This window comes from Coregonus lavaretus, assembly GCF_964263955.1.
Source record: "Coregonus lavaretus genome assembly, chromosome: 1".
Taxonomy (NCBI): domain Eukaryota; kingdom Metazoa; phylum Chordata; class Actinopteri; order Salmoniformes; family Salmonidae; genus Coregonus; species Coregonus lavaretus.
In genome coordinates, this window is record NC_139988.1 from 90,157,573 (window position 1) to 90,184,363 (window position 26,791).

Sequence of the window (26,791 nt, forward strand, 5' to 3'; positions counted from 1 at the left end):
TTCACACATCTTTCACCCCTGAGGCGTTCATGCAAAATCAACATTTTCTGTTAAATACCATGAGAACATTTAGTTTAGTCACCAATACATCAGATAATGATAGGCTCAACATTTAGTCATTTTAACTACCATTTAATCCAATAGCAAAAAATACAAGATACACATTTCAACTGTCCCTCCAACATAAATTGATGTAAAATGTATTCATATATGAGGTAAAAATAAAGACATTTACAGTGTGGTCCTCTGTAGCTCAGCTGGTAGAGCACGGCGCTTGTAACGCCAAGGTAGTGGGTTCGATCCCCGGGACCACCCATACACAATGACTGAAAGTCTCTTTGGATAAAAGCGTCTGCTAAATGGCATATTATTATTATCAAATTACGGTAAATACATTAACTAGGCACTACGTAATTTCGGTTAAGTAGTTATCAGTTTTCAGCAGTTTGATTAAGTAACAGTTAATTGTATTGTTAACAAATGACAAGAAAATCATATCAAAAGTAAAGTGAATATCGCATTTTGTAAAGTAGATAGTAAGATTGAAAATGTATCCAAATTGAAAGAGTGATTTGGTGCAGGTGAACAAGTACATTTGTGAATTTGTTTGTTGTACTCAGTCAATCGAAAATGTGTTTTTAAAGTTTTGAAACGTGAGTCATGTTGATGTTCTGTTTCGGTTTTTGAGTTCTAAAATGTTTACCACATACATGACCAAAGTCATTGAAAAAAAAACTGTTACAGTACACCTATGTTGTAATTATATCTGAATAATACATGATTTTTTTTCCCCATCAATGATTGTGAAAGATGTCTTCAATGATCACACCTTTGATCACATGGGATAGAAATGATGGAAATGTGATGTTCAGTCTATTTTTAATAGGTAGTGGAAGTGTATTGCCTGATCTGAAAACAGTGTAATGTACTGTAATTGACAGTACTGTAGCATACTACTATATTCAAAGGACAATTTTGAAAGATGTATCTTGCATTTTTTGCTATTTGATTAACTGGTTGTTAAAATAACTAAATTGAGAAGATATCATTGTGTTGTGTTTTGCTCTCATAATATTTCATAGTAAACTTACAAGCGTAACCAGTTTGGAGTTATGTTTTAAGAGTTTTTAAACATACAGTGTACTTGTGAAAATAGCACCAAAGTGAAAAAACTGTATTTACTCTCCTGTTTGGGGTTCCCTCCCAGTCTTGCAAATATCTCTGAGATGTTCCCACTGTTCCAGGTTTGTAACTGTGACACAAGCAGGATGTTTGTTGTATGTGGTAATCAGGCAGAACCAGATGAGCGTGTCTCTAAATATTGCATACAGGATTACAAGACTGGCACATGTTGTGTAATGTATATGTACACTACCAGTCAAAAGTTTGGACACACCTACTCATTCAATGGTTTTTCTTTATTTGTAAAATGTTTTACATTGTAGAATAATAGTCAAGACATCAAAACTATAAAATAACACATATGGAATCATGTAGTAACCAAAAAAGTGTTCAACAAATCAAAATATATTGTATATTTGAGAATCTTCAAATAGCCACACTTTGCCTTGATGACAGCTTTGCACACTCTTGGCATTGAAATACATCCACAGGTACACCTCCAATTGACTCAAATGATGTCAATTAGCCTATCAGAAGCTTCTAAAGCCACAACATCATTTTCTGGAATTTTCCAAGCTGTTTAAAGGCACAGTCAACTTAATGTATTTAAACTTCTGACCCACTGGAATTGTGGTACAGTGAATTATAAGTGGCATAATCTCTGTCTGTAAACAATTGTTGGAAAAATTACTTGTGTCATGCACAAAGTAGATGTCCTAACCGACTTGCCAAAACTATAGTTTGTTAACAAGAAATGTGTGGAGTGGTTGAAAAACTAGTTTTCATGACTCCAACCTAAGTGTATGTAAACCTCCGACTTCAACTGTATATGTGTGTGTGTGTGTGTGTGTGTGTGTGTGTGGGTGTGTGTGTGTGTGTGTGTGTGTGTGTGTGTGTATTCCAGGTGACTGTTGGCTGCTGGCTGCTATAGCATCACTGACTCTGGACGAGGAAGTGCTGGCTAGGGTCGTTCCTCCTGAACAGAGCTTCACTGACCGCTACGCTGGCATCTTTCACTTCCAGGTCAGGGGTCAGGGGGTTTTAACGTGTAGTTATTCCCAATCCTCAACACACTCCATTCATTGACATTTACACAACACTCTTATACAGGGCAACTTACAGTCAGTGCGTTCAACTTAAGGTAGATAAAACAACCACCTACAGTATGTCAGTCATTGTTAGTGTGAGTATGCAAGAAAGACAAGTTCAAGTCAGGTGTCCCCCCCCCCCAAACATCCCTAGAGAATTTTCCCTTTAGTTTCTGTCGTAGGGGCTTATTTTACGGGCAACGCCTGCTTTACACCTGTGGAAATCAGATAATTTATAGGTTTAGAGATGGTTGTAGCACGTATCACCATGTTCTGCCATGTGATTCATTCTAATTCTGTGAAATGTTGACACATTCTATGGAATGTTTTCTGTTGTGGTCCTCTTCAGTTCTGGCAGTTTGGTGAGTGGGTGGACGTGGTGATTGATGACCGGCTGCCCACTAGAGACGGAAAGCTGCTGTTTGTTCACTCAGCCGAGGGCTCTGAGTTCTGGAGCGCCCTGCTGGAGAAGGCCTACGCCAAGTAAGATACAGCACCATAATACATACATGGTTTATGCTAAGTAAGAGAGATTACTACAACATATTGTGCAGTATATTCAGTGAGGGAAAAAAGTATTTGATCCCCTGCTGATTTTGTACATGATCAGTCTATAATTTTAATGGTAGGTTTATTTGAACAGTGAGAGACAGAATAACAACAACAAAAATCCAGAAAAATGCATGTCAAAAATGTTATAAATTGATTTGCATTTTAATGAGGGAAATAAGTATTTGAACCCCTCTCAATCAGAAATATTTCTGGCTCCCAGGTGTGTGGGAGTGCTCCTAATCTCAGCTTGTTACCTGTATAAAAGACACCTGTCCACAGAAGCAATCAATCAATCAGATTCCAAACTCTCCACCATGGCCAAGACCAAAGGATGTCAGGGACAAGATTGTAGACCTACACAAGGCTGGAATGAGCTACAAGACCTTACAATACATTATTTACCATTCATTTCTATTGGGAACAAAATTATCTGAAACACAACCAAAACAAACAGCAAATGCATCAAACAACTTTGTAGAGTCACAAGCTTGATGTAGTCATTGTGTGCTAGGAATATGGGACCAACTACTAAACTTTTGACTACTTTAATACACATAAGTACATTTGTTCAAATACTTTTGGTCCCCTGAAATGTGGGGACTATGTACAAAATGTGCTATAATTTCTAAACAGTTCACCCGATATGGATGAAAATACCCTCAAATTAAAGCTGACGGTCTACACTTCAACCATTCATCATTTCAAATCCAAAGTGCTGGAGTACAGAGCCAAAACAACAACAAAATTGTTACTGTCCCAATACTTTTGGAGCTCACTGTATGTCACTGCATATATTGTATGCAAATTTTTTCTTCTAATGGTCTGCCTGTCTGTCTGCCTGTCTGTCTGCCTGTTTATCTCTCTCTCTCTCTCTCTCTCTCTCTCTCTCTCTCTCTCTCTCTCTGCCTCTCCCTCTCTGTCTCTCTCTTCATCTCTCTCTACATCTCTCTCTACCTCTCTCTCTCTCTCTCTCTCTCTCTCTCTCTCTCTCTCTCTCTCTCTCTCTCTCTCTCTCTCTCTCTCTGCCTCTCCCTCTCTGTCTCTCTCTTCATCTCTCTCTACATCTCTCTCTACCTCTCTCTCTCTCTCTCTCTCTCTCTCTCTCTCTCTCTCTCTCTCTCTGTCTCCCCCCCCCCTCTCTCTCTCTCTCTCTCTCGCTCTCTCTGTCTCTCTCTTTCTGTCCCTCTCTCTCGCTTTCTATCTCTCTATCACTCAGGGTGAATGGATGCTATGAGGCTCTGTCAGGTGGCTCCACCACTGAAGGGTTTGAGGACTTCACAGGAGGGATAGCAGAGACCTACCAGTTGGACAAAGCTCCTCCTCACCTCTTCAAGATCATGGAGAAGGCACTGGGGCTGGGCTCACTACTGGGCTGTTCCATTGACGTAGGTTGGATTTAGATACTAAATCCACTACTGGGCTGTTCCATTGACGTAGGTTGGATTTAGATACTAAATCCACTACTGGGCTGTTCCATTGACGTAGGTTGGATTTAGATACTAAATCCACTACTGGGCTGTTCCATCGACGTAGGTTGGATTTAGATATTTACATTGATTGATTGTTTGATTGATTGATTTAGATACTAACATCGCATTGTTTATTTTCAGATCACCAGTTCCTATGAGACAGAGGCAGTGACAGATCTTAAACTGGTGAAGGGACATGCATACTCTGTCACTGGTGTTGAAGAGGTAAAGTGCCTACACATCGTAGTGGTTAAACATACCAGGTTCATCTGTCTCTCTGATGGGCACCAACCCCAGGTTCATCTGTCTTTCTGATGGGCACCAACCCCAGGTTCATCTGTCTTTCTGATGGGCACCAACCTCAGGTTCATCTGTCTTTCTGATGGGCACCAACCCCAGGTTCATCTGTCTTTCTGATGGGCACAAACCCCAGGTTCATCTGTCTCTCTGATGGGCACTAACCACAGGTTCATCTGTCTTTCTGATGGGCACCAACCCCAGGTTCATCTGTCTTTCTGATGGGCACCAACCCCAGGTTCATCTGTCTTTCTGATGGGCACCAACCCCAGGTTCATCTGTCTTTCTGATGGGCACCAACCCCAGGTTCATCTGTCTTTCTGATGGGCACCAACCCCAGGTTCATCTGTCTTTCTGATGGGCACCAACCCCAGGTTCATCTGTCTTTCTGATGGGCACCAACCCCAGGTTCATCTGTCTTTCTGATGGGCACCAACCCCAGGTTCATCTGTCTCTCTGATGGGCACCAACCCCAGGTTCATCTGTCTTTCTGATGGGCACCAACCCCAGGTTCATCTGTCTTTCTGATGGGCACCAACCTCAGGTTCATCTGTCTTTCTGATGGGCACCAACCCCAGGTTCATCTGTCTTTCTGATGGGCACAAACCCCAGGTTCATCTGTCTCTCTGATGGGCACTAACCACAGGTTCATCTGTCTTTCTGATGGGCACCAACCCCAGGTTCATCTGTCTTTCTGATGGGCACCAACCCCAGGTTCATCTGTCTTTCTGATGGGCACCAACCCCAGGTTCATCTGTCTTTCTGATGGGCACCAACCCCAGGTTCATCTGTCTTTCTGATGGGCACCAACCCCAGGTTCATCTGTCTTTCTGATGGGCACAAACCCCAGGTTCATCTGTCTCTCTGATGGGCACCAACCCCAGGTTCATCTGTCTTTCTGATGGGCACCAACCCCAGGTTCATCTGTCTTTCTGATGGGCACCAACCCCAGGTTCATCTGTCTTTCTGATGGGCACCAACCCCAGGTTCATCTGTCTCTCTGATGGGCACTAACCACAGGTTCATCTGTCTCTCTGATGGGCACCAACCCCAGGTTCATCTGTCTTTCTGATGGGCACTAACCCCAGTTTCCCTTTACTATGGGGAGTCTATGGGGGAGTCAACTACACATCACATTCACAGAAAACTGAAATCACGCCCAACAGGCCAATGGATGCCGAGCCCATTCACAGAAAACTGAAATAACGCCCAACAGGCCAATGGATGCCGAGCCCATTCACAGAAAACTGAAATCACGCCCAACAGGCCAATGGATGCCGAGCCCATTCACAGAAAACTGAAATCACGCCCAACAGGCCAATGGATGCCGAGCCCATTCACAGAAAACTGAAATCACGCCCAACAGGCCAATGGATGCCGAGCCCATTCACAGAAAACTGAAATCACGCCCAACAGGCCAATGGATGCCGAGCCCATTCACAGAAAACTGAAATCACGCCCAACAGGCCAATGGATGCCGAGCCCATTCACAGAAAACTGAAATCACGCCCAACAGGCCAATGGATGCCGAGCCCATTCACAGAAAACTGAAATCACGCCCAACAGGCCAATGGATGCCGAGCCCATTCACAGAAAACTGAAATCACGCCCAACAGGCCAATGGATGCCGAGCCCATTCACAGAAAACTGAAATCACGCCCAACAGGCCAATGGATGCCGAGCCCACCCTCAGAATCCCCGCCTTCCTGGCTATAATACAGGGGCTTGCATTCATTTCCTAAATTCTTCGCTCAGCTCGCCTGAAGGAAGAACGTGTCACGCAATTTACAAACTTTTCAAGCACACGAAGACTACAAGATTCAGCTCCGACTTAGGTGTCTGTTAGTGGGGAGAGAGTACTCGTACCCCTAGATGTTGCGAGTTTTGAGTCTTGGTATTTGTTTTGGTTTTATCTAAAAGCTAACTACTTTCTGCAACGCTTGTGTAGCTAATGCTTACTTGCTTGAGTAAGATGGCTAGTGGTAAGAGTAATTTCAAAAAGGTATGCCTGGGGTGGAAACACGCTCATGTGGCTTTGGCTCGGACCAGTTCGTGTCACCATTGTGTCTGGCTGGGTTGAACTTCCATTAGGCTTTGGGTTGACTTTGTGAGTAAGATTGGATCTTCTTAGCGAAGGGTTTTTCCGGTGAAGCGACCTCGGGAATGGGGTTGTCTGAGGCCGGTATAGAACAGCAGTGGTGGTCAAAGTTGATAGGGGTGTCATTCAAGCTGAGTGAGGCTCATTCCGGTTTCTCTGGCAGTGTTCAGAGTATCAGAATGGCAGTACCATGAAAGCACATTGTTTCTACCCAAGGTTCTTTGGTGTTCAGGGTTATCGAGAGTGCGGTATCGTCCAGGTGTGGGCATAATAAACATACTTCCTTCTCCACATTCAGACACACGGTTGTGCCTAAAGGGCGTTGACTCCTTGGAGGGACCCGTGACTGTTGTTGCAGGGGGTTCTCATGGGCTGGGTAGTTCCCGCAGGGCTGGGGAGAGCTGTGTGTGGGCTACTCGAAATGAGGGATTTGGTCAACAGCGCAAAGGGTGCTGCATATCAATTAACCTATAGCTACTGACTGTTTTGCTGCCGCTGAGGTGCTTCCCTCCGATGCAGGAGGGACAGTATGTGTTGGTATGGTCTGATAACAGGACGGCAGTGGCTACATCAACAGGCAGAGAGGGACGCAGTCTCTCTCTCTCTCTCTCTCCTAAATCTGTCCCGTTATCTGCTCGGATGCTTTGGCGTATCAGTTGCCTCAGACATGATATGCATTTCCCCCGTTGGACCTGATTGAGGCCACCATGGAGAGGGTCCATCTGGAGGGTTCTGTTGTTGATTCTGGTTCTGGTGGCTCCCCGTTGGCCCAGATAACCCTGGTCACAGATATGGTATTAATGGTTTTGGGCCCTGAATGGTTGAATTTGACGACTGGAGGTTTACCCTCGAATGTGATTACGACAGTAGTTATATTCATAACTGTATGTTCATCTACCTTTCTGATTGGCCTAACCCCAGGTTCATCTGCCTTCTGATGAGCACCAACCCAGGTTCATCTGTCTTTCTGATGGGCACTAACCCCAGGTTCATCTACCTTTCTGATGGGCACTAACCCCAGGTTCATCTACCTTTCTGATTGGCACCAACCCCAGGTTCATCTACCTTTCTGATTGGCACCAACCCCAGGTTCATCTGTCTTTCTGATGGTCCTAACACCAGGTTCATCTGTCTTTCTGATGGTCCTAACACCAGGTTCATCTGTCTCTCTGATGGGCACTTCTACATTTTCTGTCTTCCCTTGACTGTCCCACCCTTTCAATAAAACCACAAAAATATTGGGAAAAACACAGTACTGAGTGTGTTTAATAAGATTCACAGGCCTAAGTGAGTCCTGTCCTCTGTCCAGGTCCATCTCCACGGAGACCCGGTCCAGCTGATTCGCATCAGGAACCCCTGGGGACAGGTGGAGTGGACTGGGCCCTGGAGTGATAGGTGAGGGAATGATGGTGACTTCCATACAGATAGACTTCAAGCCCAACAAGCTCTACAGCCTGGCCCCAGATCTGTTTCTGCTGTCTTGCCAACTTCTATGGTCATTGTCACCAAAGGAGTTGGCAAGACAGCACAAACAGGTCTGGGAACAGGCTACTACATGCCCACTGTGTCTACAAGGAAGACCAACACCAAACAATACTGAGAGCGGAATAGCTCTCTGTATACTGCATAGACCATGATCACCTGTGCAGACCACTATTTACATTGACTGCTGTATTCCCTTTATCAGCTCCAGTGAATGGAAATATGTCCATCCCGATGAGAAACTGAAGCTGGATAATGTTGCTGAGGATGGGGAGTTCTGGTAAGTCGGCCCCCTGCCCCTTGTGCATAACCTGGGGATGGTACTGTGTAATTAAGAGTTAGTCCTTCTCAAAAGTTATGACACATTTTCTTACGCTTAATGAAGGAGTTTGGCATGAAGGCGTTATGAGTTTGGTGGTTTTCAAAAAAAGTCTTACCAGATGTTTCTACATTTTTTGTGTACAAGTCTGTGACCCCCTGGTCTGTCTTTATGCCAAGGATGTACAAGATATTTATTTAATTTGTATGGAAGTGTCTTGACACCCTGTTCTACATACCACCACTTTATGGGCAAGATGCACAATAGCGTTATAAATTCAGTGCATAGTGTGTAGCTCAGTTGGTAGAGCATGGCGTTTGCAATGGCAGGGTTGTGGGTTTGATTCCCATGGGGGGCCAGTATGAAAAAATATATATATATAATAATAATGTATGCACTAACTGTAAGTCGCTCTGGATAAGAGCATCTGCTAAATGACTAAAATGTAAATAAATGTATAATAGAGCATTTGTTCTGTATTGTATTGTTAACTCTCCTGTGTTCCCTCCCAGTTCTGTACTGTATTATTAACCCTCCTGTGTGGGGTTCCCTCCCAGTATTGTCAATATTGCTGAGATGTTTGATGAAAAAGAAATAGCAGGAGCGCTTCAGAATTGTTCTCATCTATTTTTATCTCTCTTTCAGGCAAATGCACCCTTTAAACGCCTTAGAGTAAAAAATAGAACAAATCCTTGGTTCTCTATAGAACTTTTAGATATTTTTATGATGAGAAATCAGGCCTGGGCCAAGCCTAGAAATACTGACTCTATAGCCGATTGGCAGATTTTTCAGTCAATTGAGAAATAGATTTCGCTTCCTCAATCAAGAAAACGAAATCTAGCTACTTTCTATGTTCTGTCTCAGACTCTGCTGGTGATCCGTCTAGATTTTGTAAAGCAGTTAATGCACTGAAGCGTATAAATTCCTCTCCTTCTCTGCTTACTGAAAAATATGAGATAAGTGATGCTCTTAATCAGCATTTGATCTCAGCAGGCTTTTTATTTGAAAAAAACAAAAAAGGTGGTTTAATTGACCCTGGTCAGCCAGTCAACTGCCTGCCCCTCTCCCAGACTCTAGATGGTTCGATGGAAGGTCTGTCAACTTCTAGTGAGTCTTTGTTTTCATTTCAACAACTTTCTACTTGTTATCTCCTAGATGCACAAGATTGATGTAAAGAAATCCACCGGGGCTGAAATGCTTGATCCTTTCTTGCTGCAGCATTTTTTAACACATATTTTTAACCTAATAATTATTTCTGGTACCATCCCCAGGGTCTGGAAGGAGGCCCATATACTGCCCCTTCACAAAGGTGGTGGCCCGTGTAATTATCGCCCCATTTCCAAACTCTCTTGCCTAGCAAACGTTTGAAAAACCTTTTTAAATACTCAACTTAGATCCCTTTCAACTTAAAAATGTATACTAAATCTTCACCAGTTAAGTTGTAGAGTAGGTCATAGCACTATTTCTGCTACTTCTTTGGTTTTAAACGATGTTCCTAATAGTTTGGATAAGAAGAAACACTGTGCAGCCCTTTGTATTGACCTGTCTAAAGCCTTAGACACTGTGGATCACGCAATAATTATACAGAGGCTTTTTATAAATTGGCCTGGACCAGGCTGCGTGTAGCTGGTTTGAAAATTATTTAAAGAACATTTTTGTCATTTGGCTCTTATCCAGAGTGACTTACAGGAGCAATTAGGGTTATGTGCCTTGCTCAAGGGCACATCGGCAGATTTTTCACCTAGTCGGCTCGGGGGATTAGAACCAGCAACTTTTCGGTTACTGGCACAACGCTCTTAACCACTAAGCTACCTGCCGCCCCAGAACACAGTGTGTATTTACTAACGGTGTTAAATGAGGTTTTATGGACACGACAAAGGATGGTCCTGTTATTTTCACTATTTACACTAACAATATTGGTTAATCTGTAAAAATGTTTTATAAAAAATTCACCTGTATGCAGATGACACTATCGTGCATGCTATTGCTCCCACAGCTGACCAGGCTCTGTCAGAGCTTCAATCTGCCTTTATTGCCCTGCAGAAAGCATTTGTTGAACTGAAATCGGTACTTAATGCAGGTAAAACCAAGTATATGTTATTTTCCAAATCACGTAAAATAATGTATCTGATGATTTATGTATACGTACTTTGGTTGGTGCCCTCATTGATCGTGTCCCCGCTTAAAAATATCTGGTCATCTGGATTGATGAAAAGCTTATCTTTTCAAAAAGCATGTTGATGAGTTAGTTAAGAAATTAAGAATTAAAATGGGCTTCTTCTATAGGAACAGGTCCTGTCTTTTGTTAAATAGCAGAAAACAAATCATTCAGTCAACATTTATTCTGGATATGGACTATGGCGACGCAGTTCATCGTAGCGCGATTTCTTACCGGCGAAAGGTTCAGCATTTTGTATCAGAAAGTAGGTTGGCCCCTTTTTGAAGTCTCGTAGATCGATGCATTGCGCTCTTTTTTGTCTATAAAGCCCTCTTGCATAAACTTCAGCCATACCTTACCTCTCATTGTTAACCTTCAGACGTATAAGTTACCAGACCCGGACTCAGGGATGGCTAACCCTGGAGATCCCTTCAATCTCCACCAAGTTAAGTAAATCTGCTTTTAGTTTTTTTGCGATCTCCAAAACTCCGTTAAAGCTGGTGGAGTTGTTGCCTCTAGGGCAGTTCAGACGGATGTTAGAGGGGCTTTTTACTGAACAATGTGTTTGTTTCATATGATTGTGTTTTGTTTTTCATGTTTTGTGTTTGCTTTTCATGTATTGTGTTATTGATGTGTACATACAGTTTTTGGAAAGTATTCAGACCCCTTGACTTTTTCCACATTTTGTTACGTTACAGCCTTATTCTAAAATGGATTACATTATTTTTTTTCCCTCTCATCAATCTACACACAATAAACCATAATGACAAACCAAAAACAGGTTTTTAGATTTGTTTGCAAATTTATAAAAAATAAACACAGAACATATTACATTTACATAAGTATTCAGACCATTTACTCAATACTTTGTTGAAGCACCTTTGGCAGTGATTACAGCCTCGAGTCTTCTTGGGTATGACGCTACATGCACTCCTGCGGGCTCTGGCTGGGCCACTCAAGGACATTCAGAGACTTGTCCCGAAGCCACTCCTGCGTTGTCTTGGCTGTGTGCTTAGGGTCGTTGTCCTGTTGGAAGGTGAACCTTCGCCCCAGTCTGAGGTCCTGAGCGCTCTGGAGCAGGTTTTCATCAAGGATCTCTCTGTACTTTGCTCTGTTCATCTTTCCCTCGATCCTGACCAGTCTCCCTGTCCCTGCCGCTGAAAAACATCCCCACAGCATGATGCTGCCACCACCATGCTTCACCGTAAGGATGGTGGCAGGTTTCCTCCAGACGTGACGCTTGGCATTCAGGCCAAAGTTCAATCTTGGTTTCATCAGACCAGAGAATCTTGTCTTTAGGTGCCTTTTAGGTGCCCTGGTTCGAATCCAGGCTCTGTCGTAGCCGGCCGCGACCTGGAGACCCATGGGGCGGCGCACAATTGGCCCAGGGTAGGGGAGGGAATGGCCGGCAGGGATGTAGCTCAGTTGGTAGAGCATGGCGTTTGCAACGCCAGGGTTGTGGGTTCGATTCCCACGGGGGGCCAGTATGAAAAATAAAAATTTAATAATGTATGCACTCACTAACTGTAAGTCGCTCTGGATAAGAGCGTCTGCTAAATGACGTAAATGTAAATGTTAAGAATGATGGAGGCCACTGTGTTCTTCGGGACCTTCAATGCTGCAGACATTTTTTGGTACCCTTCCCCAGATCTGTGCCTCGACACAATCCTGTCTCGGAGCTCTACGGACAATTCTTTCGACCTCATGGTTTGGTTTTTGCTATGACATGCACTGTCAACTGTGGGACCTTATATAGACAGGTGTGTGCCTTTCCAAATCATGTCCAATCAATTGAATTCACCACAGGTGGACACCACAGGTGGACTTGTAGAAACATCTCAAGGATGATCAATGGAAACAGGATGCACCTTAGCTCAATTTCGAGTCTCATAGCAAAAAGTCAAGGAGTCTGAATACTTTCAGAATAGTGTACTAGTTGTTTATCGATATGTTCATGCAGGGCTCATCTGCAAAAGATACCGGGATCTCAGCATGACTCCCTGCTTAAATGTACATTTACATTTTAGCAGTGGTGGAAAAAGTATTCAATTGACATACTTGAGTAAAAGTAAAGATACCTTAATAGAAAATGTCTCAAGTAAAAGTGAAAGTCACCCAGTAAAATACTACCTGAGTAAAAGTCTAATTTTGGTAGTATTTGGTTTTAAATATACTTAAGTATCAAAAGTAAATGGAATTGCTAAAATGTACTTAAGTATCAAAAGTAAAAGTAAAAGTATAAATCATTTTAAATTCCTTATATTAAGCCAGACGGCACCATTTTTTTATTTATTGTTATTGACAGATAGCCAAGGGCACACTCCATCACTCAGACATCATTTTCAAACGAAGCATTTGTGTTTAATTAGTCTTTTTTTATTTATTTTTTTATTTCACCTTTATTTAACCAGGTAAGCCAGTTGAGAACAGGTTCTCATTTACAACTGCGACCTGTAGTCTGGCAGATCAGATGCAGAAGGGATGACCAGGGCTGTTATCTTGATACGTATGTGAATTGGACCATTTTCCTGTCAAAATGTAACAAGTACTTTTGGGTGTCAGGGAGAATGTATGGAGTAAAAAGTACATTATTTTCTTTAGGAATGTGGTGAAGTAAAAGTAAAAGTTGACAAAAATACTACTACTTAAGTAGTATTTTAAAGTATTTTTACTTAAGTACTTTACACCACTGCATTTTAGTCATTTAGCTAGCTTTAGCTTTAGCGTACATTTTCCGCACTTTTTCGTACTAGTCCCCCGTGGTAATCGAACCCACAACCCAGGCGTTCCAAGCACCATGCTCTATCAACTGAGCCACGTAAAATATTTAAACATTTAAAAACAACCACAGGTTCTCCTGTAGGGGAATAGTACTACTGCTGGACCATTTTAATTTGAGTCAGTTTGCTACAGCAGGAAAATAATCCTGCAGCAACAGGAAATGGGAATTATAATAATAGTGGTGTAGGGGTTGATACATTCTTCAAATCAAGTCTGAAATTTTAAAGTGGAAATTACAAACTTTAGAAGCCTTTTTGAACCTAGAAATTACTATGAGTTTGCATTTCCTGCATCAACAGGACGATCAAATTAAGATACGGCATTTGTAGAAAAGGAAAAGGGGAAAAATTATAACCACAAATGGGTGCCAAGTGGCATTTAAAAAGCCTTTATTTTGTGGGCTAAGTCATTATTATTAAAATACACCAACGCGTATCGGCTAACACCTTCATCAAGGTGTCGGCCGATGCTGATGCTTCCACTAGAGGCTCCAGGATGTACTACTGTAAGGCAGTTCTTAGCTTGGCATCCAAAATTATTTCACCTGTTGTTTTGAAGTGAAACCGTGGTCTGCACCGTGTTCACTCTGGTTCATCCAGGCTATGCTCTGTCTCTCTGTCTCCAGGATGTCCTATTCAGACTTTGTGCGTCAGTTCTCCAAGCTGGAGATCTGTAACCTGACTCCGGACACACTGACCAGTGATGAGGTGGGTCACTGGAACCACTGCCAGTACAAAGGCACATGGAGGGTTGGGTCTACCGCTGGAGGCTGCAGGAACCATGCAGGTAAATCCCCACAAACAGTCTGAATAGTTTAATAATAATAATATGCCATTTAGCAGACGCTTTTATCCAAAGCGACTTATAGTCATGCGTGCATAATTTTTTTTGTGTATGGGTGGTCCCGGGGATCGAACCCACTACCTTGGCGTTACAAGCGCGGTGCTCTACCAGCTGAGCTACAGAGGACCACAGTTTTTTTTTTACAACCAAATCTGTATTTTGTATGTAATTTAAATGGCATGTTATAAAAGTGTCCAGAGATTATTTTTGTTGTTGTTGTTGCAATTTCACTTGTTTTTTTGAGAAACTTGCCCCAACCAGCGATAGACTTCCTTATGCTTGTTCTGCAGTATGAGGGCTCAAAAGAAACATGTTTTTTTTTTTTTTTTTTTTTTTTTTTTAAACACCTAAGTACATCCTTTTAGAAATGGTCTCAGTATAGTGATGCAGGTCTTTGTGTCATTCCAAACTTTATTGGCAATGTTATATTCCATTTTGTTTACATTTACAGTTTAGTCATTTTGCAGACACTCTTCTTCAAAGCGACTTACACATAATAATATTTTTACAGGAACAATTAGGGTTAAGTACCTTGCTCAAGGGCACATCGTCAGATTTTTCACCTAATCGGCTCATGGAATCGAAACTAGCAACTTTTCGGGTTACAACGCTCTTAACCGCTAGGCGAGTCGAGCGATATTTCTCTGTCCATTCTCTAGGCTACATGGAGAATGGCACAGCTGGTCCGGGGAAAACAGCCTGAGTTATACAAAATTGAATATAACGTTGCGCATAAAGTTCAGAATGACACAATTTCATGTGAACAACATCTAAAGACCGGCATCACTATACTCAGAGTGTTTCTGTTTCTAAAAGGATGCACCCTGAACAAAAATATAAACGCAACATGTAAAGTGTTAGTCCCATGATATTTTCCATACTCACAAAACGCTTAGTTTCTCTCAAATTTGGTGCACAAATTTGTTTACATCCCTGTTGGTGAGCATTTCTCCTTTGCCAAGATAATCCATCCACCTGACAGGTGTGGCATATCAAGAAGCTGATTAAACAGCATGATCATTACACAGGTGCACCTTGTGCTGGGGACAATAAAAGGCCACTGTAAAATGTGCAGTTTTGTCACACAACACAATGCCACAAATCTTGAGGGAGCGTGCAATTGGCATGCTGACTGCAGAGGTGTCCACCAGAACTGTTACCAGCTGTTAATGTTCATATCTCTACCATAATCCCCCTCTATCGTCATTTTTGAGAATTTGGCAGTATGACCAACCGGCCTCACAACCGCAGACCACGTGTATGGCATCGTGTGGGCGAGCGGTTTGCTGATGTCAACGTTGTGAACAGAGTGCCCCATGGTGGCGGGGTTATGGTATGGGCAGGCATAAGCTACGGACAATGAACACAATTGCATTTTATCGATGGCAATTTGAATGCACAGAGATACCGTGACGAGATCCTGAGGCCCATTGTCGTGCCATTCATCCTCCGCCATAACCTCATGATTCAGCATGATAATGCACAGCCCCATGTCGCAAAGGATCTGTACACAATTCCTGGAAGCTGAAAATGTCCCAGTTCTTCCATGGCCTGCATACTCACCAGAAATGTCACCCATTGAGCATGTTTGGGATGCTCTGGATTGACGTGTACAACAGCGTGTTCCAGTTCCCGCTAGTATCCAGCAACTTCGCACAGCCATTGAGGAGGAGTGGGACAACATTCCACAAGTGAAAATCAACAGCCTGAGCAACTCTAGACGAAGGAGATGTGTCGCACTGCATGAGGCAAATGGCGGTCCACCAGATACTGACTACTTGTTTTTTAAAGGTATCTGTGACCAACAGATGCATGTCTGTATTCCCTGTCGTGAAATCCAGAGATTATGGTCTAATGAATTTATTTCAAATGACTGATTTCCTTATATGAACTGTAACTCAGTAAAATCTTTTCAATTGTTGCGTTTATATTTTTGTTCAGTATATTTGGGTGTTTTTGGAGACTTTGTTCATGTTTATTTCTGAGCCCCCCATACTGCAGAATGAGCATGGGGAAGTCTATCGCTGGTTGGGTTACATTTCGATGTATCCTAGATGCCATTTCCTCTCGTTTTGCCCTTGAGCAAGGCACTAAAACCCCTAAACTACTTCGGGGCACTGATTTCCCTCTGTGTGGTTTCCTTCCAGCCACGTTCTGCTCCAACCCCCAGTTCCTGGTGTGTCTGGAGGATGTGGACGATGACCCTCTGGATGGGGTGGACGGCTGCACTTTCCTGGTGGGCCTGATGCAGAAAGATGGACGTCGCAACCGCCAGTTGGGAGAAGACCTCACCGCCATCGGGTTTGCCATCTACAAGGCATGCATAGTCACTTTCCCCTTATCTACATGTACAAATTACCTCGACTAACCCCCCCCCCCCCCCCCCCCCCCCCCCCCACATTGACACAGTACTGGTACCCCTTGCATATAGCCTCAGGATTGTTATTTTATTGTGTTACTTTTTTGGGGGGGTTATTCTTTTTTAAACTTTAGTTTATTTAGAAATTATTTTCTTAACTCTATTTTTCTTAAAACTGCATTGTTGGTTAAGGGCTTGTAAGTACGCATTTCACTGTAAGGTCTACACCTGTTGTATTCGGCGCGTGTGACAAATAAAATGTGATTGGATTTGATTACACCAATATTACTTTAAATAGGCCCATTGCTCCTGATGAAGCATAGACCACCAATCAACCACTCTGCTCCATCATACACTGTTCTGGGCAGTTAATGTAATTCAGTGTTAATATAATTCAATGTTAATATAATTCAGTGTTAATATAATTCAATGTTAATATAATTCAATAGGATTCATATAAGATGATTTCCAACTCTTGTTCTTGCTTTTCTCTTACAGGTTCCTGATGAGGTTTGTATTCATCAATCAATTCAAGCAAATGGAGCAAATAGATGAATCCAGTTCAGTCTGTAATGAGGCTGCCTGCTCTGTGCATTATACGATATCCTATTTCTTTATCACTCATGGTTGGTACACGTACACATTCTGATTTTCTTATCTGAATCTTTTTTTTTGTTTTTTTTTGGGATATATTTTCACATCAACTGCACCATGATGAATGGTTTTCTGAGGACATTGATCTCTCTCCCGCTTCCCTCCACTTCCTCAGTATAAGGGTCAGTCTAACATCCACCTGGGAGCAGACGTGCTGCTGAGACAGAAACACGTAGCCATGAGCAGCACCTTCATTAACACCAGAGAGGTCGGCTTCGCTTTTCATCGCCACCATTTTATCATTTTACTGTAAAAAGCGTGTTACAATTTTAATTACGCTTTAAAGAAAGAATGCTTTGATTTGAAGGAGCTTGCTCCAAAACACGTCAACAATAAATATAATTGAAGGGAACCAGGCTGTTATCCTGAAACCTTACTTTTTCATTGAATGGAACTAGCCTGTTATCCTGAAACCTTACTCTACAATTGAACTTTAATTCAAGTTTGATTTGATTTGTTTTTTTTATTTAGGTGTGTGACCGTTTCTGCCTTCCCCCCGGGAAGTATGTCATCATCCCTTCCACCTTCCAGCCTCACAAGAATGGGAGCTTCATCCTCAGAGTGTTCTCAGAGAAACATGTTGCCACCAGGTACGTTTGTTCACCTTTAACCACACACTATGATCCTGTCTAGAAACATCTCCTAGTCCTTAACCCCCTGGACACTATGGTCCTGTCTAGTAACAACTCCTAGTCCTTAACCCCCTGGACACTACGGTCCTGTCTAGAAACATCTCCTAGTCCTTAACCCCCTGGACACTATGGTCCTGTCTAGAAACATCTCCTAGTCCTTAACCCCCTGGACACTATGATCCTGTCTAGAAACATATCCTAGTCCTTAACCCCCTGGACACTATGGTCCTGTCTAGTAACAACTCCTAGTCCTTAACCCCCTGGACACTACGGTCCTGTCTAGAAACATCTCCTAGTCCTTAACCCCCTGGACACTATGGTCCTGTCTAGAAACAACTCCTAGTCCTTAACCCCCTGGACACTATGGTCCTGTCTAGAAACATCTCCTAGTCCTTAACCCCCTGGACACTATGATCCTGTCTAGAAACATATCCTAGTCCTTAACCCCCTGGACACTATGGTCCTGTCTAGTAACAACTCCTAGTCCTTAACCCCCTGGACACTACGGTCCTGTCTAGAAACATCTCCTAGTCCTTAACCCCCTGGACACTACGGTCCTGTCTAGAAACATCTCCTAGTCCTTAACCCCCTGGACACTATGGTCCTGTCTAGAAACATCTCCTAGTCCTTAACCCCCTGGACGCTATGGTCCTGTCTAGAAACATATCCTAGTCCTTAACCCCCTGGACACTATGGTCCTGTCTAGAAACATCTCCTAGTCCTTAACCCCCTGGACACTATGGTCCTGTCTAGAAACATCTCCTAGTCCTTAACCCCCTGGACACTATGGTCCTGTCTAGAAACATCTCCTAGTCCTTAACCCCCTGGACACTATGGTCCTGTCTAGAAACAACTCCTAGTCCTTAACCCCCTGGACACTATGGTCCTGTCTAGAAACAACTCCTAGTCCTTAACCCCCTGGACACTATGGTCATGTCTAGTAACAACTCCTAGTCCTTAACCCCCTGGACACTATGGTCCTGTCTAGAAACAACTCCTAGTCCTTAACCCCCTGGACACTATGGTCCTGTCTAGAAACAACTCCTAGTCTTTTTTTTTTATTTCACCTTTATTTAACCAGGTAAGCCAGTTGAGAACAAGTTGTCATTTACAACTGCGACCTGGCCAAGATAAAGCAAAGCAGTGCGATTAAAAACAACAACAACACAGAGTTACATATGGAATAAACAAAACGTACAGTCAAAAATACAATAGAAAATCTATATACAGTGTGTGCAAATGTAGTAAGCTATGGAGGTAAGGCATTAAATAGGCCATAGTGCAAAATAATTACAATTATAATTTAGTATTAACACTGGAGTGATAGATGTGCAGAAGATGATGTGCAAATAGAGACACTGGGGTGCAAATGAGCAAAATAAATAACAATGTAAACAACAATATGGGGATGAGGTAGTTGGATGGGCTAATTACAGATGGGCTGTGTACAGGTGCAGTGATCAGTAAGCTGCTCTGACAACTGATGCTTAAAGATAGTGAGGAAGCCGCCGAAAGTAGTGATTCTAGTCGGGCAGGCGGGTGCAAGCAGCGTTCGATTGAAGAGCATGCATTTAGTTTTACTAGCGTTTTAAGAGCAGTTGGAGGCCACGGAAGGAGTGTTGTATGACATTGAAGCTCGTTTGGAGGTTTGTTAACACAGTGTCCAATGAAGGGCCAGATGTATACAAAATGGTGTCGTCTGCGTAGAGGCGGATCTGAGAGTCACCAGCAGCAAGAGCGACATCATTGATATACACAGAGAATAGAGTCGGACCGAGAATTGAACCCTGTGGCACCCCCATAGAGACTGCCAGAGGTCCAGACAACAGGCCCTCCGATTTGACACATTGAACTCTATCTGAGAAGTAGTTGGTGAACCAGGCGAGGCAGTCATTTGAGAAACCAAGGCTATTTAGTCTGCCAATAAGAATGCGGTGATTGACAGAGTCAAAAGCCTTGGCCAGGTCAATGAAGACGGCTGCACAGTACTGTCTTTTATCGATCGCGGTTATAATATCGTTTAGGACCTTGAGCGTGGCTGAGGTGCACCCATGACCAGCTCGGAAACCAGATTGCATAGCGGAGAAGGTACGGTGGGATTCTAAATGGTCGGTGATTTGTTTGTTAACTTGGCTTTCAAATACTTTCGAAAGGCAGGGCAGGATGGATATAGGTCTGTAACAGTTTGGATCTAGAGTGTCACCCCCTTTGAAGAGGGGGATGACCGCGGCAGCTTTCCAATCTCTGGGGATCTCAGACGATACTAAAGAGAGGTTGAACAGGCTGGTGATATGGGGTTGTGACAATTTCGGCGGCTAATTTTAGAAAGAAAGGGTCCCTAGACACTATGGTCCTGTCTAGCCCATGAAGAGTGCCTAGGGGAAGGAAGGAGCTAGGGGTTGGCAATTAAGTGCCTAGGGGAAAGGGGCTAAGGGTAAGGGGGGCAAAGTACGGCCAGCCGGGCACTTCAATCCGGCTCACGAGACATTTTTTTAATGTATTCAATATTATTATATTTGAGTTACGATTTTTGGCCTAAAATTACTAATTCCATGATATACAAACAACCTCCAGTAGATGGCGCTGTAGCCTGGCAGCGCGCTCTGTATTTGGGCCTACAATCAAAATTCAGAATGCGCTCAGTCATCATAGCCACTTCATTGCTTGATGACTTTTGACGTGAAAAATTAGTGCTGCGAAAATGAGAAAAGTGGACTCTGAATGTCACGTGTTTAAAGAAGAATGGACAGCAAAATACTTTTGTACTAATATTGGACATAAAACGGTATGTGTGATATGCCAAGAAAGTGCTGGCATTTTGAAGGAATATAATCTCAATCGTCTTTATTTTTTTTTCAAGCAAGCATGCTAACTAAGCAGATGGCTTCGATCTTTTTTCTATAGCACTGGATGAGAGTACTGACATCAGAGACACCGCTCAACTTTTAATTTTTGTCAGAGGAATAAATGAGAACTTTGAAATGACAGAGGAACTTCTTGCGATGGAATCAACGATGGGAACAACCAGGGGCTCTGACCTCTGACCTATATGACAGGGTGTCTGCCTGCTTTGGAGAAAATGAATCTACCGTGGAGGAAACTGAAAAACGTCACAACAGATGAATCACCAAATCTAACCGGTAAAAACATTGGCTAAACTAAAAAGATTACAAGACAAAGTCAAATAAGCATGGTCCTGTCTCATCAGGAAGCCCTGTGTAAAAGTGTGTTAAAGCTGGACAATGTTGTTGTCAAAGTGGTTGTAAAACTTGTCAACTTTATACGGGCAAGGCGTCTTAACCATCGTCAGTTCATTCAGCTGCTCAATGTCACAGAGGCAGAGCACCAGGACTTGTTGTAACATTTAAATGTGCGCTGGCTAAGCCTGGGAAAAGTATTTCGCCCTGTGTCGGAACTGAGAGGGGAGATCGGTCGGTAAAGCTGACGACTTCTCCGAGTTGAAAGACACAGACTGGCTGGGCGACTTTGCTTTCGGTGTGGACATATTGGGGCATCTGAACGATCTAAATGTGAAACTGCAGGGAAATTGGGTTTTTGTGCTTGAACTATATTCCAACGTCAAAGCATTCAAGGCCAAACTTATGTTGTTCTCCGGACAAATGAGCAGCCGGTCTCGCGCTCATTTTCCGACACTGGCCGCAATGAACGCGCCCACATCGCGGTGCCGCACTGAGACACACAGTAGCACTTTGATCGACCTGCCTGCCGCTTCTCAGACTTCACCAAGATGGAGCTCATCGATATCCAACGGGACAGTTCTTTGAAGGAGAAGTACAAAACAGCAACAATAGACCAGTTCTATGGCTCACTGAATGAAACTAAAGTTTCCAAACATTAAAAAGCACGACCAAAGGATGCTTGTTTTATTCAGGTCCACATATGTGTGTGAACAAACGTTCTCAGTCATGAATTACAACAAATCCCGTCACAGGTCAAATTTAACAAATGACCACTTGTCAGCTGTTCTGAGAATCTCTACATCAAAGATGACACCAGACTTTGATGCCCTTGCCAAGAGAGGTGACCAGACCGATTGTTCACATTAAGACTCGAATAACCGTGACTGGGGTAGGCAGGGATTATTCTTTTTCATGGTGATGATTATGCGGTGAGAATTATCCAGCAACGCACTTGGAATCAGGTAATAACTAATCAGTCAGATTTGGGCTGAGGTGATTGGATAACAGTGGATATGGCTCACAATGGAGATGAGAATTGTTCCTTAGAATGCTTTCAAAAACAGACCGTTCCATTTTAGAATTGTTTATTTTTTTAAACATCTGCTGTTACATTTTGAATGTCTCCAGTCATATAATATCTATCTATTATTAAGTTTGCATATTGTGACTGTAAGTTTGATTGTACTTTACAAGGGTAGAGATGCAGGATCTCTGTGAGTGTTTGTCTGTGATGTTATAAATGATGTAAATCTTGTGAAAAATGTGTTCACAAAAAACAAGGGTAGAGATGGTACATTGGCTTGCGAAAGTATTCACCCCCTTGGCATTTGTCCTATTTTGTTGCCTTACAACCTGGAATTAAAATGGATTATTTTTTTTGGGGGGGGGGTTGTATCATTTGATTTACACAACATGCCTACCACTTTGAAGATGCAAAATGTTTTTTTTTCTTGTGAAACAAACAAGAAATAAGACAAAAAAACACAAAACTTGAGCGTGCATAACTATTCACCCCCCCAAAGTCAATACTTTAAGAGCCACCTTTTGCAGCAATTACAGCTGCAAGTCTCTTGGGGTATGTCTCTATAAGCTTGGCACATCTAGCCACTGGGATTTTTACCCATTCTTCAAGGCAAAACTGCTCCAGCTCCTTCAAGTTGGATGGGGTTCTCGGGGTGATGAGAGGTGTTGGGTTTTCACCAGACATAGCGTTTTCCTTGATGGGCAAAAAGCTCAATTTTAGTCTCATCTGACCAGAGTACCTTTTTCCATATGTTTGGGGAGTCTCCCACATGGCTTTTGGCGAACACCAAAAGTGTTTGCTTATTTTTTTCTTTAAGCAATGGCTTTTTTCTGGCCACTCTTCCGTAAAGCCCAGCTCTGTGGAGTGTATGGCTTAAAGTGGTCCTATGGACAGATACTCCAATCTCCGCTGTGGAGCTTTGCAGCTCCTTCAGGGTTATCTTTGGTCTCTTTGTTACCTCTCTGATTAATGCCCTCCTTGCCTGGTCCGTGAGTTTTGGTGGGCGGCCCTCTCTTGGCAGGTTTGTTGGGGTGCCATATTCTTTTCATTTTTTAATAATGGATTTAATGGTACTCCGTGGTATGTTCAAAGTTTCTGATATTTTTTTTATAACCCAACCCTGATCTGTACTTCTCCACAACTTTGTCCCTGACCTGTTTGGAGAGCTCCTTGGTCTTCATGGTGCCGCTTGCTTGGTGGTGCCCCTTGCTTAGTGGTGTTGCAGACTCTGGGGCTTTTCAGAACAGGTGTATATATACTGAGATCATGTGACAGATCATGTGACACTTAGATTGCAGACAGGTGGACTTTATTTAACTAATTATGTGACTTCTGAAGGTGATTGGTTGCACCAGATCTTATTTAGGGGCTTCATAGCAAAGGGGGTGAATACATATGCACACACCACTTTTCCGTTATTTATTTTTTAGAATGTTTTGAAACAAGTTATTTTTTTTTCATTTCACTTCACCAATTTGGACTATTTTGTGTATGTCCATTACATGAAATCCAAATAAAAATCAATTTAAATCACAGGTTGTAATGCAACAAAATAGGGAAAACGCCAAGGGGGATGAATACTTTTGCAAGGCACTGTTTATTTATTTTTATTTCACCTTTATTTAACCAGGTAAGCCAGTTGAGAACAGGTTCTCATTTACAACTGCGACCTGGCCAAGATAAAGCAAAGTAGTGCAATAAAAACAACACAGAGTTACATATGGGGTAAAAAAAACATAAAGTCAGAAATACAACAGAAAATATATATACAGTGTGTGCAAATGTAGCAAGTTATGGAGGTAAGGCAATAAATAGGCTATAGTGCAGAATAATTACAATAGTATTAACACTGGAATGCTAGATGTGCAAGAGATGATGTGCAAATAGAGATACTGGGGTGCAAAAGAGCAAAATAAATAACAATATAGGGATGAGGTAGTTGGGTGGGCTAATTTCAGATGGGCTGTGTACAGGTGCAGTGATCGGTAAGGTGCTCTGACAACTGATGCTTAAAGTTATTGAGGGAGATAAGAGTCTCCAGCTTCAGAGATTTTTGCAATTCGTTCCAGTCATTGGCAGCAGAGAACTGGAAGGAATGGCGGCCAAAGGAGGTGTTGGCTTTGGGAATGACCAGTGAGATATACCTGCTGGAGCGCAGACTACGGGTGGGTGCTGCTATGGTGACCAATGAGCTAAGATAAGGCGGGGATTTGCCTAGCAGTGATTTATAGATGGCCTGGAGCCAGTGGGTTTGACGACGAACATGTAGTGAGGACCAGCCAACAAGAGCGTACAGGTCACAGTGGTGGGTAGTGTATGGGGCTTTGGAGACAAAACGGATGGCACTGTGATAGACTACATCCAATTTGCTGAGTAGAGTGTTGGAGGCTATTTTGTAAATGACATCGCCGAAGTCAAGGATCGGTAGGATAGTCAGTTTTACGAGGGCATGTTTGGCAGCATGAGTGAAGGAGGCTTTGTTGCGAAATAGGAAGCCGATTCTAGATTTAACTTTGGATTGGAGATTCTTTATGTGAGTCTGGAAATTGAGTTTACAGTCTAACCAGACACCTAGATATTTGTAGTTGTCCACATACTCTAGGTCAGACCCGTCGAGAGTGGTGATTCTAGTCGGGTGGGCGGGTGCTAGCAGCGTTCGATTGAAAAGCATGCATTTAGTTTTACTAGTGTTTAAGAGCAGTTGAAGGCTACTGAAGGATTGTTGTATGGCATTGAAGCTCGTTTGGAGGTTTGTTAACACAGTGTCCAATGAAGGGCCAGATGTATACAAAATGGTGTCGTCTGCGTAGAGGTGGATCTGAGAGTCACCAGCAGCAAGAGCGACATCATTGATATACACGGAGAAAAGTGTCGGCCCAAGAATTGAACCCTGTGGCACCCCCATAGAGACTGCCATAGGTCCAGACAACAGGCCCTCCGATTTGACACACTGAACTCTATCTGAGAAGTAGTTGGTGAACCAGGCGAGGCAGTCATTTGAGAAACCAAGGCTATTTAGTCTGCCAATAAGAATGCGGTGGTTGACAGAGTCGAAAGCCTTGGCCAGGTCGATGAAGACGGCTGCACAGTACTGTCTATTATCAATCGTGGTTATAATATTGTTTAGGACCTTGAGCGTGGCTGAAGTGCACCCGTGACCAGCTCGGAAACCGGATTGCATAGCGGAGAAGGTACGGTGGTATTCGAAATGGTCGGTGATCTGTTTGTTAACTTGGCTTTCGAATACTTTCGAAAGGCAGGGCAGGATGGATATAGGTCTGTAGCAGTTTGGATCTAGAGTGTCACCCCCTTTGAAGAGGGGGATGACCGCGGCAGCTTTCCAATCTCTGGGGATCTCAGACGTTATGAAAGAGAGGTTGAACAGACTAGTAATAGGGGTTGCGACAATTTCGGCGGCTAGTTTTAGAAAGAAAGGGTCCAGATTGTCTAGCCCAGCTGATTTGTAGGGGTCCAGATTTTGCAGCGCTTTCAAAACATCAGCTGTCTGAATTTGTGTGAAGGAGAAGCGGGGGGGGCATGGGCAAGTTGCAGCAGAGGGTGCAGAGTTGGTGGCCGGGTTAGTGGTAGCCAGATGGAAAGCATGGCCAGCTGTAGCAAAATGCTTGTTGAAATTCTCGATTATTGTAGATTTATCGGTGGTGATAGTGTTTCCTAGCCTCAGTGCAGTGGGCAGCTGGGAGGAAGTGCTCTTATTCTCCATGGACTTTACAGTGTCCCAAAACTTTTTGGAGTTAGTGCTACAGGATGCAAATTTCTGTTTGAAAAAGTTAGCCTTTGCTTTCCTGACTGCTTGTGTATATTGGTTCCTAACTTCCCTGAAAAGTTGCATATCGCGGGGGCTATTTGATGCTAATGCTGTACGCCACAGGATGTTTTTGTGCTGGTCAAGGGCAGTCAAGTCTGAGGAGAACCAGGGGCTATATCGGTTCTTAGTTCTGTATTTTTTGAATGGGGCATGTTTTTATTTAAGATTGAGAGGAAATTACTTTTAAGGAACAACCAGGCATCCTCTACTGACGGAATGAGATCTATATCCATCCAGGATACCTGGGCCAGGTCAATTAGGAAGGCCTCCTCGCTAAAGTGTTTTAGGGAGCGTTTGACAGTGATGAGGGGTGGTCGTTTGACCGCAGACCCGTTACGGACGCAGGCAATAAGGCAGTGATCGCTGAGATCCTGGTTGAAGACAGCTGAGGTGTATTTAGAGGGTATGTTAGTCAGGATGATATCTATGAGGGTACCCATGTTTAAGGATTTAGGGTTGTACCTGGTAGGTTCGTTGATAATTTGCGTGAGGTTGAGGGCATCTAGCTTGGATTGTAGGATGGCTGGGGTATTAAGCATATCCCAATTTAGGTCACCAAGCAGTACAAACTCAGAGGATAAATGGGGGGCAATCAATTCACATATGGTGTCCAGGGCACAGCTGGGGGCTGAGGGGGGTCTGTAGCAAGCGGCAACAGTGAGAGACTTATTTCTGGAAAGGTGGATTTTTAGAAGTAGAAGCTCAAACTGTTTGGGCACAGACCTGGATAGTATGATAGAGCTCTGCAGGCTATCTCTACAGTAGATTGCAACTCCACCCCCTTTGGCAGTTCTATCTAGACGGAAAATGTTATAGTTGGGGATGGAAATTTCAGAATTTTTGGTGGCCTTCCTGAGCCAGGATTCAGACACTGCTAGAACATCAGG

The 26,791-nt window shown here is 43.1% G+C and overlaps 2 protein-coding genes across 2 annotated transcripts in view; both read left to right on the forward strand.

The window, feature by feature from the left end:
• LOC311134366 (calpain-2 catalytic subunit-like) overlaps nucleotides 1–26,791 on the forward strand; it is a gene marked incomplete at its 5' end in the record, with an annotated part of 75,917 nt that overhangs the window by 7,726 nt on the left and 41,400 nt on the right. The gene's annotated exons all lie outside the window — the stretch shown is intronic.
• On the forward strand, nucleotides 1,269–17,074 carry LOC311118455 (calpain-2 catalytic subunit-like; the record flags this gene model as incomplete). The annotated part of the gene is made up of 10 exons (XM_084157631.1): nucleotides 1,269–1,284; nucleotides 2,027–2,145; nucleotides 2,560–2,693; nucleotides 3,979–4,147; nucleotides 4,373–4,456; nucleotides 7,936–8,021; nucleotides 8,314–8,388; nucleotides 13,992–14,152; nucleotides 16,357–16,557; nucleotides 17,067–17,074. 10 exons carry the CDS (start codon nucleotides 1,269–1,271, stop codon nucleotides 17,072–17,074), a joined length of 1,053 nt encoding a protein of 350 aa, XP_084013757.1.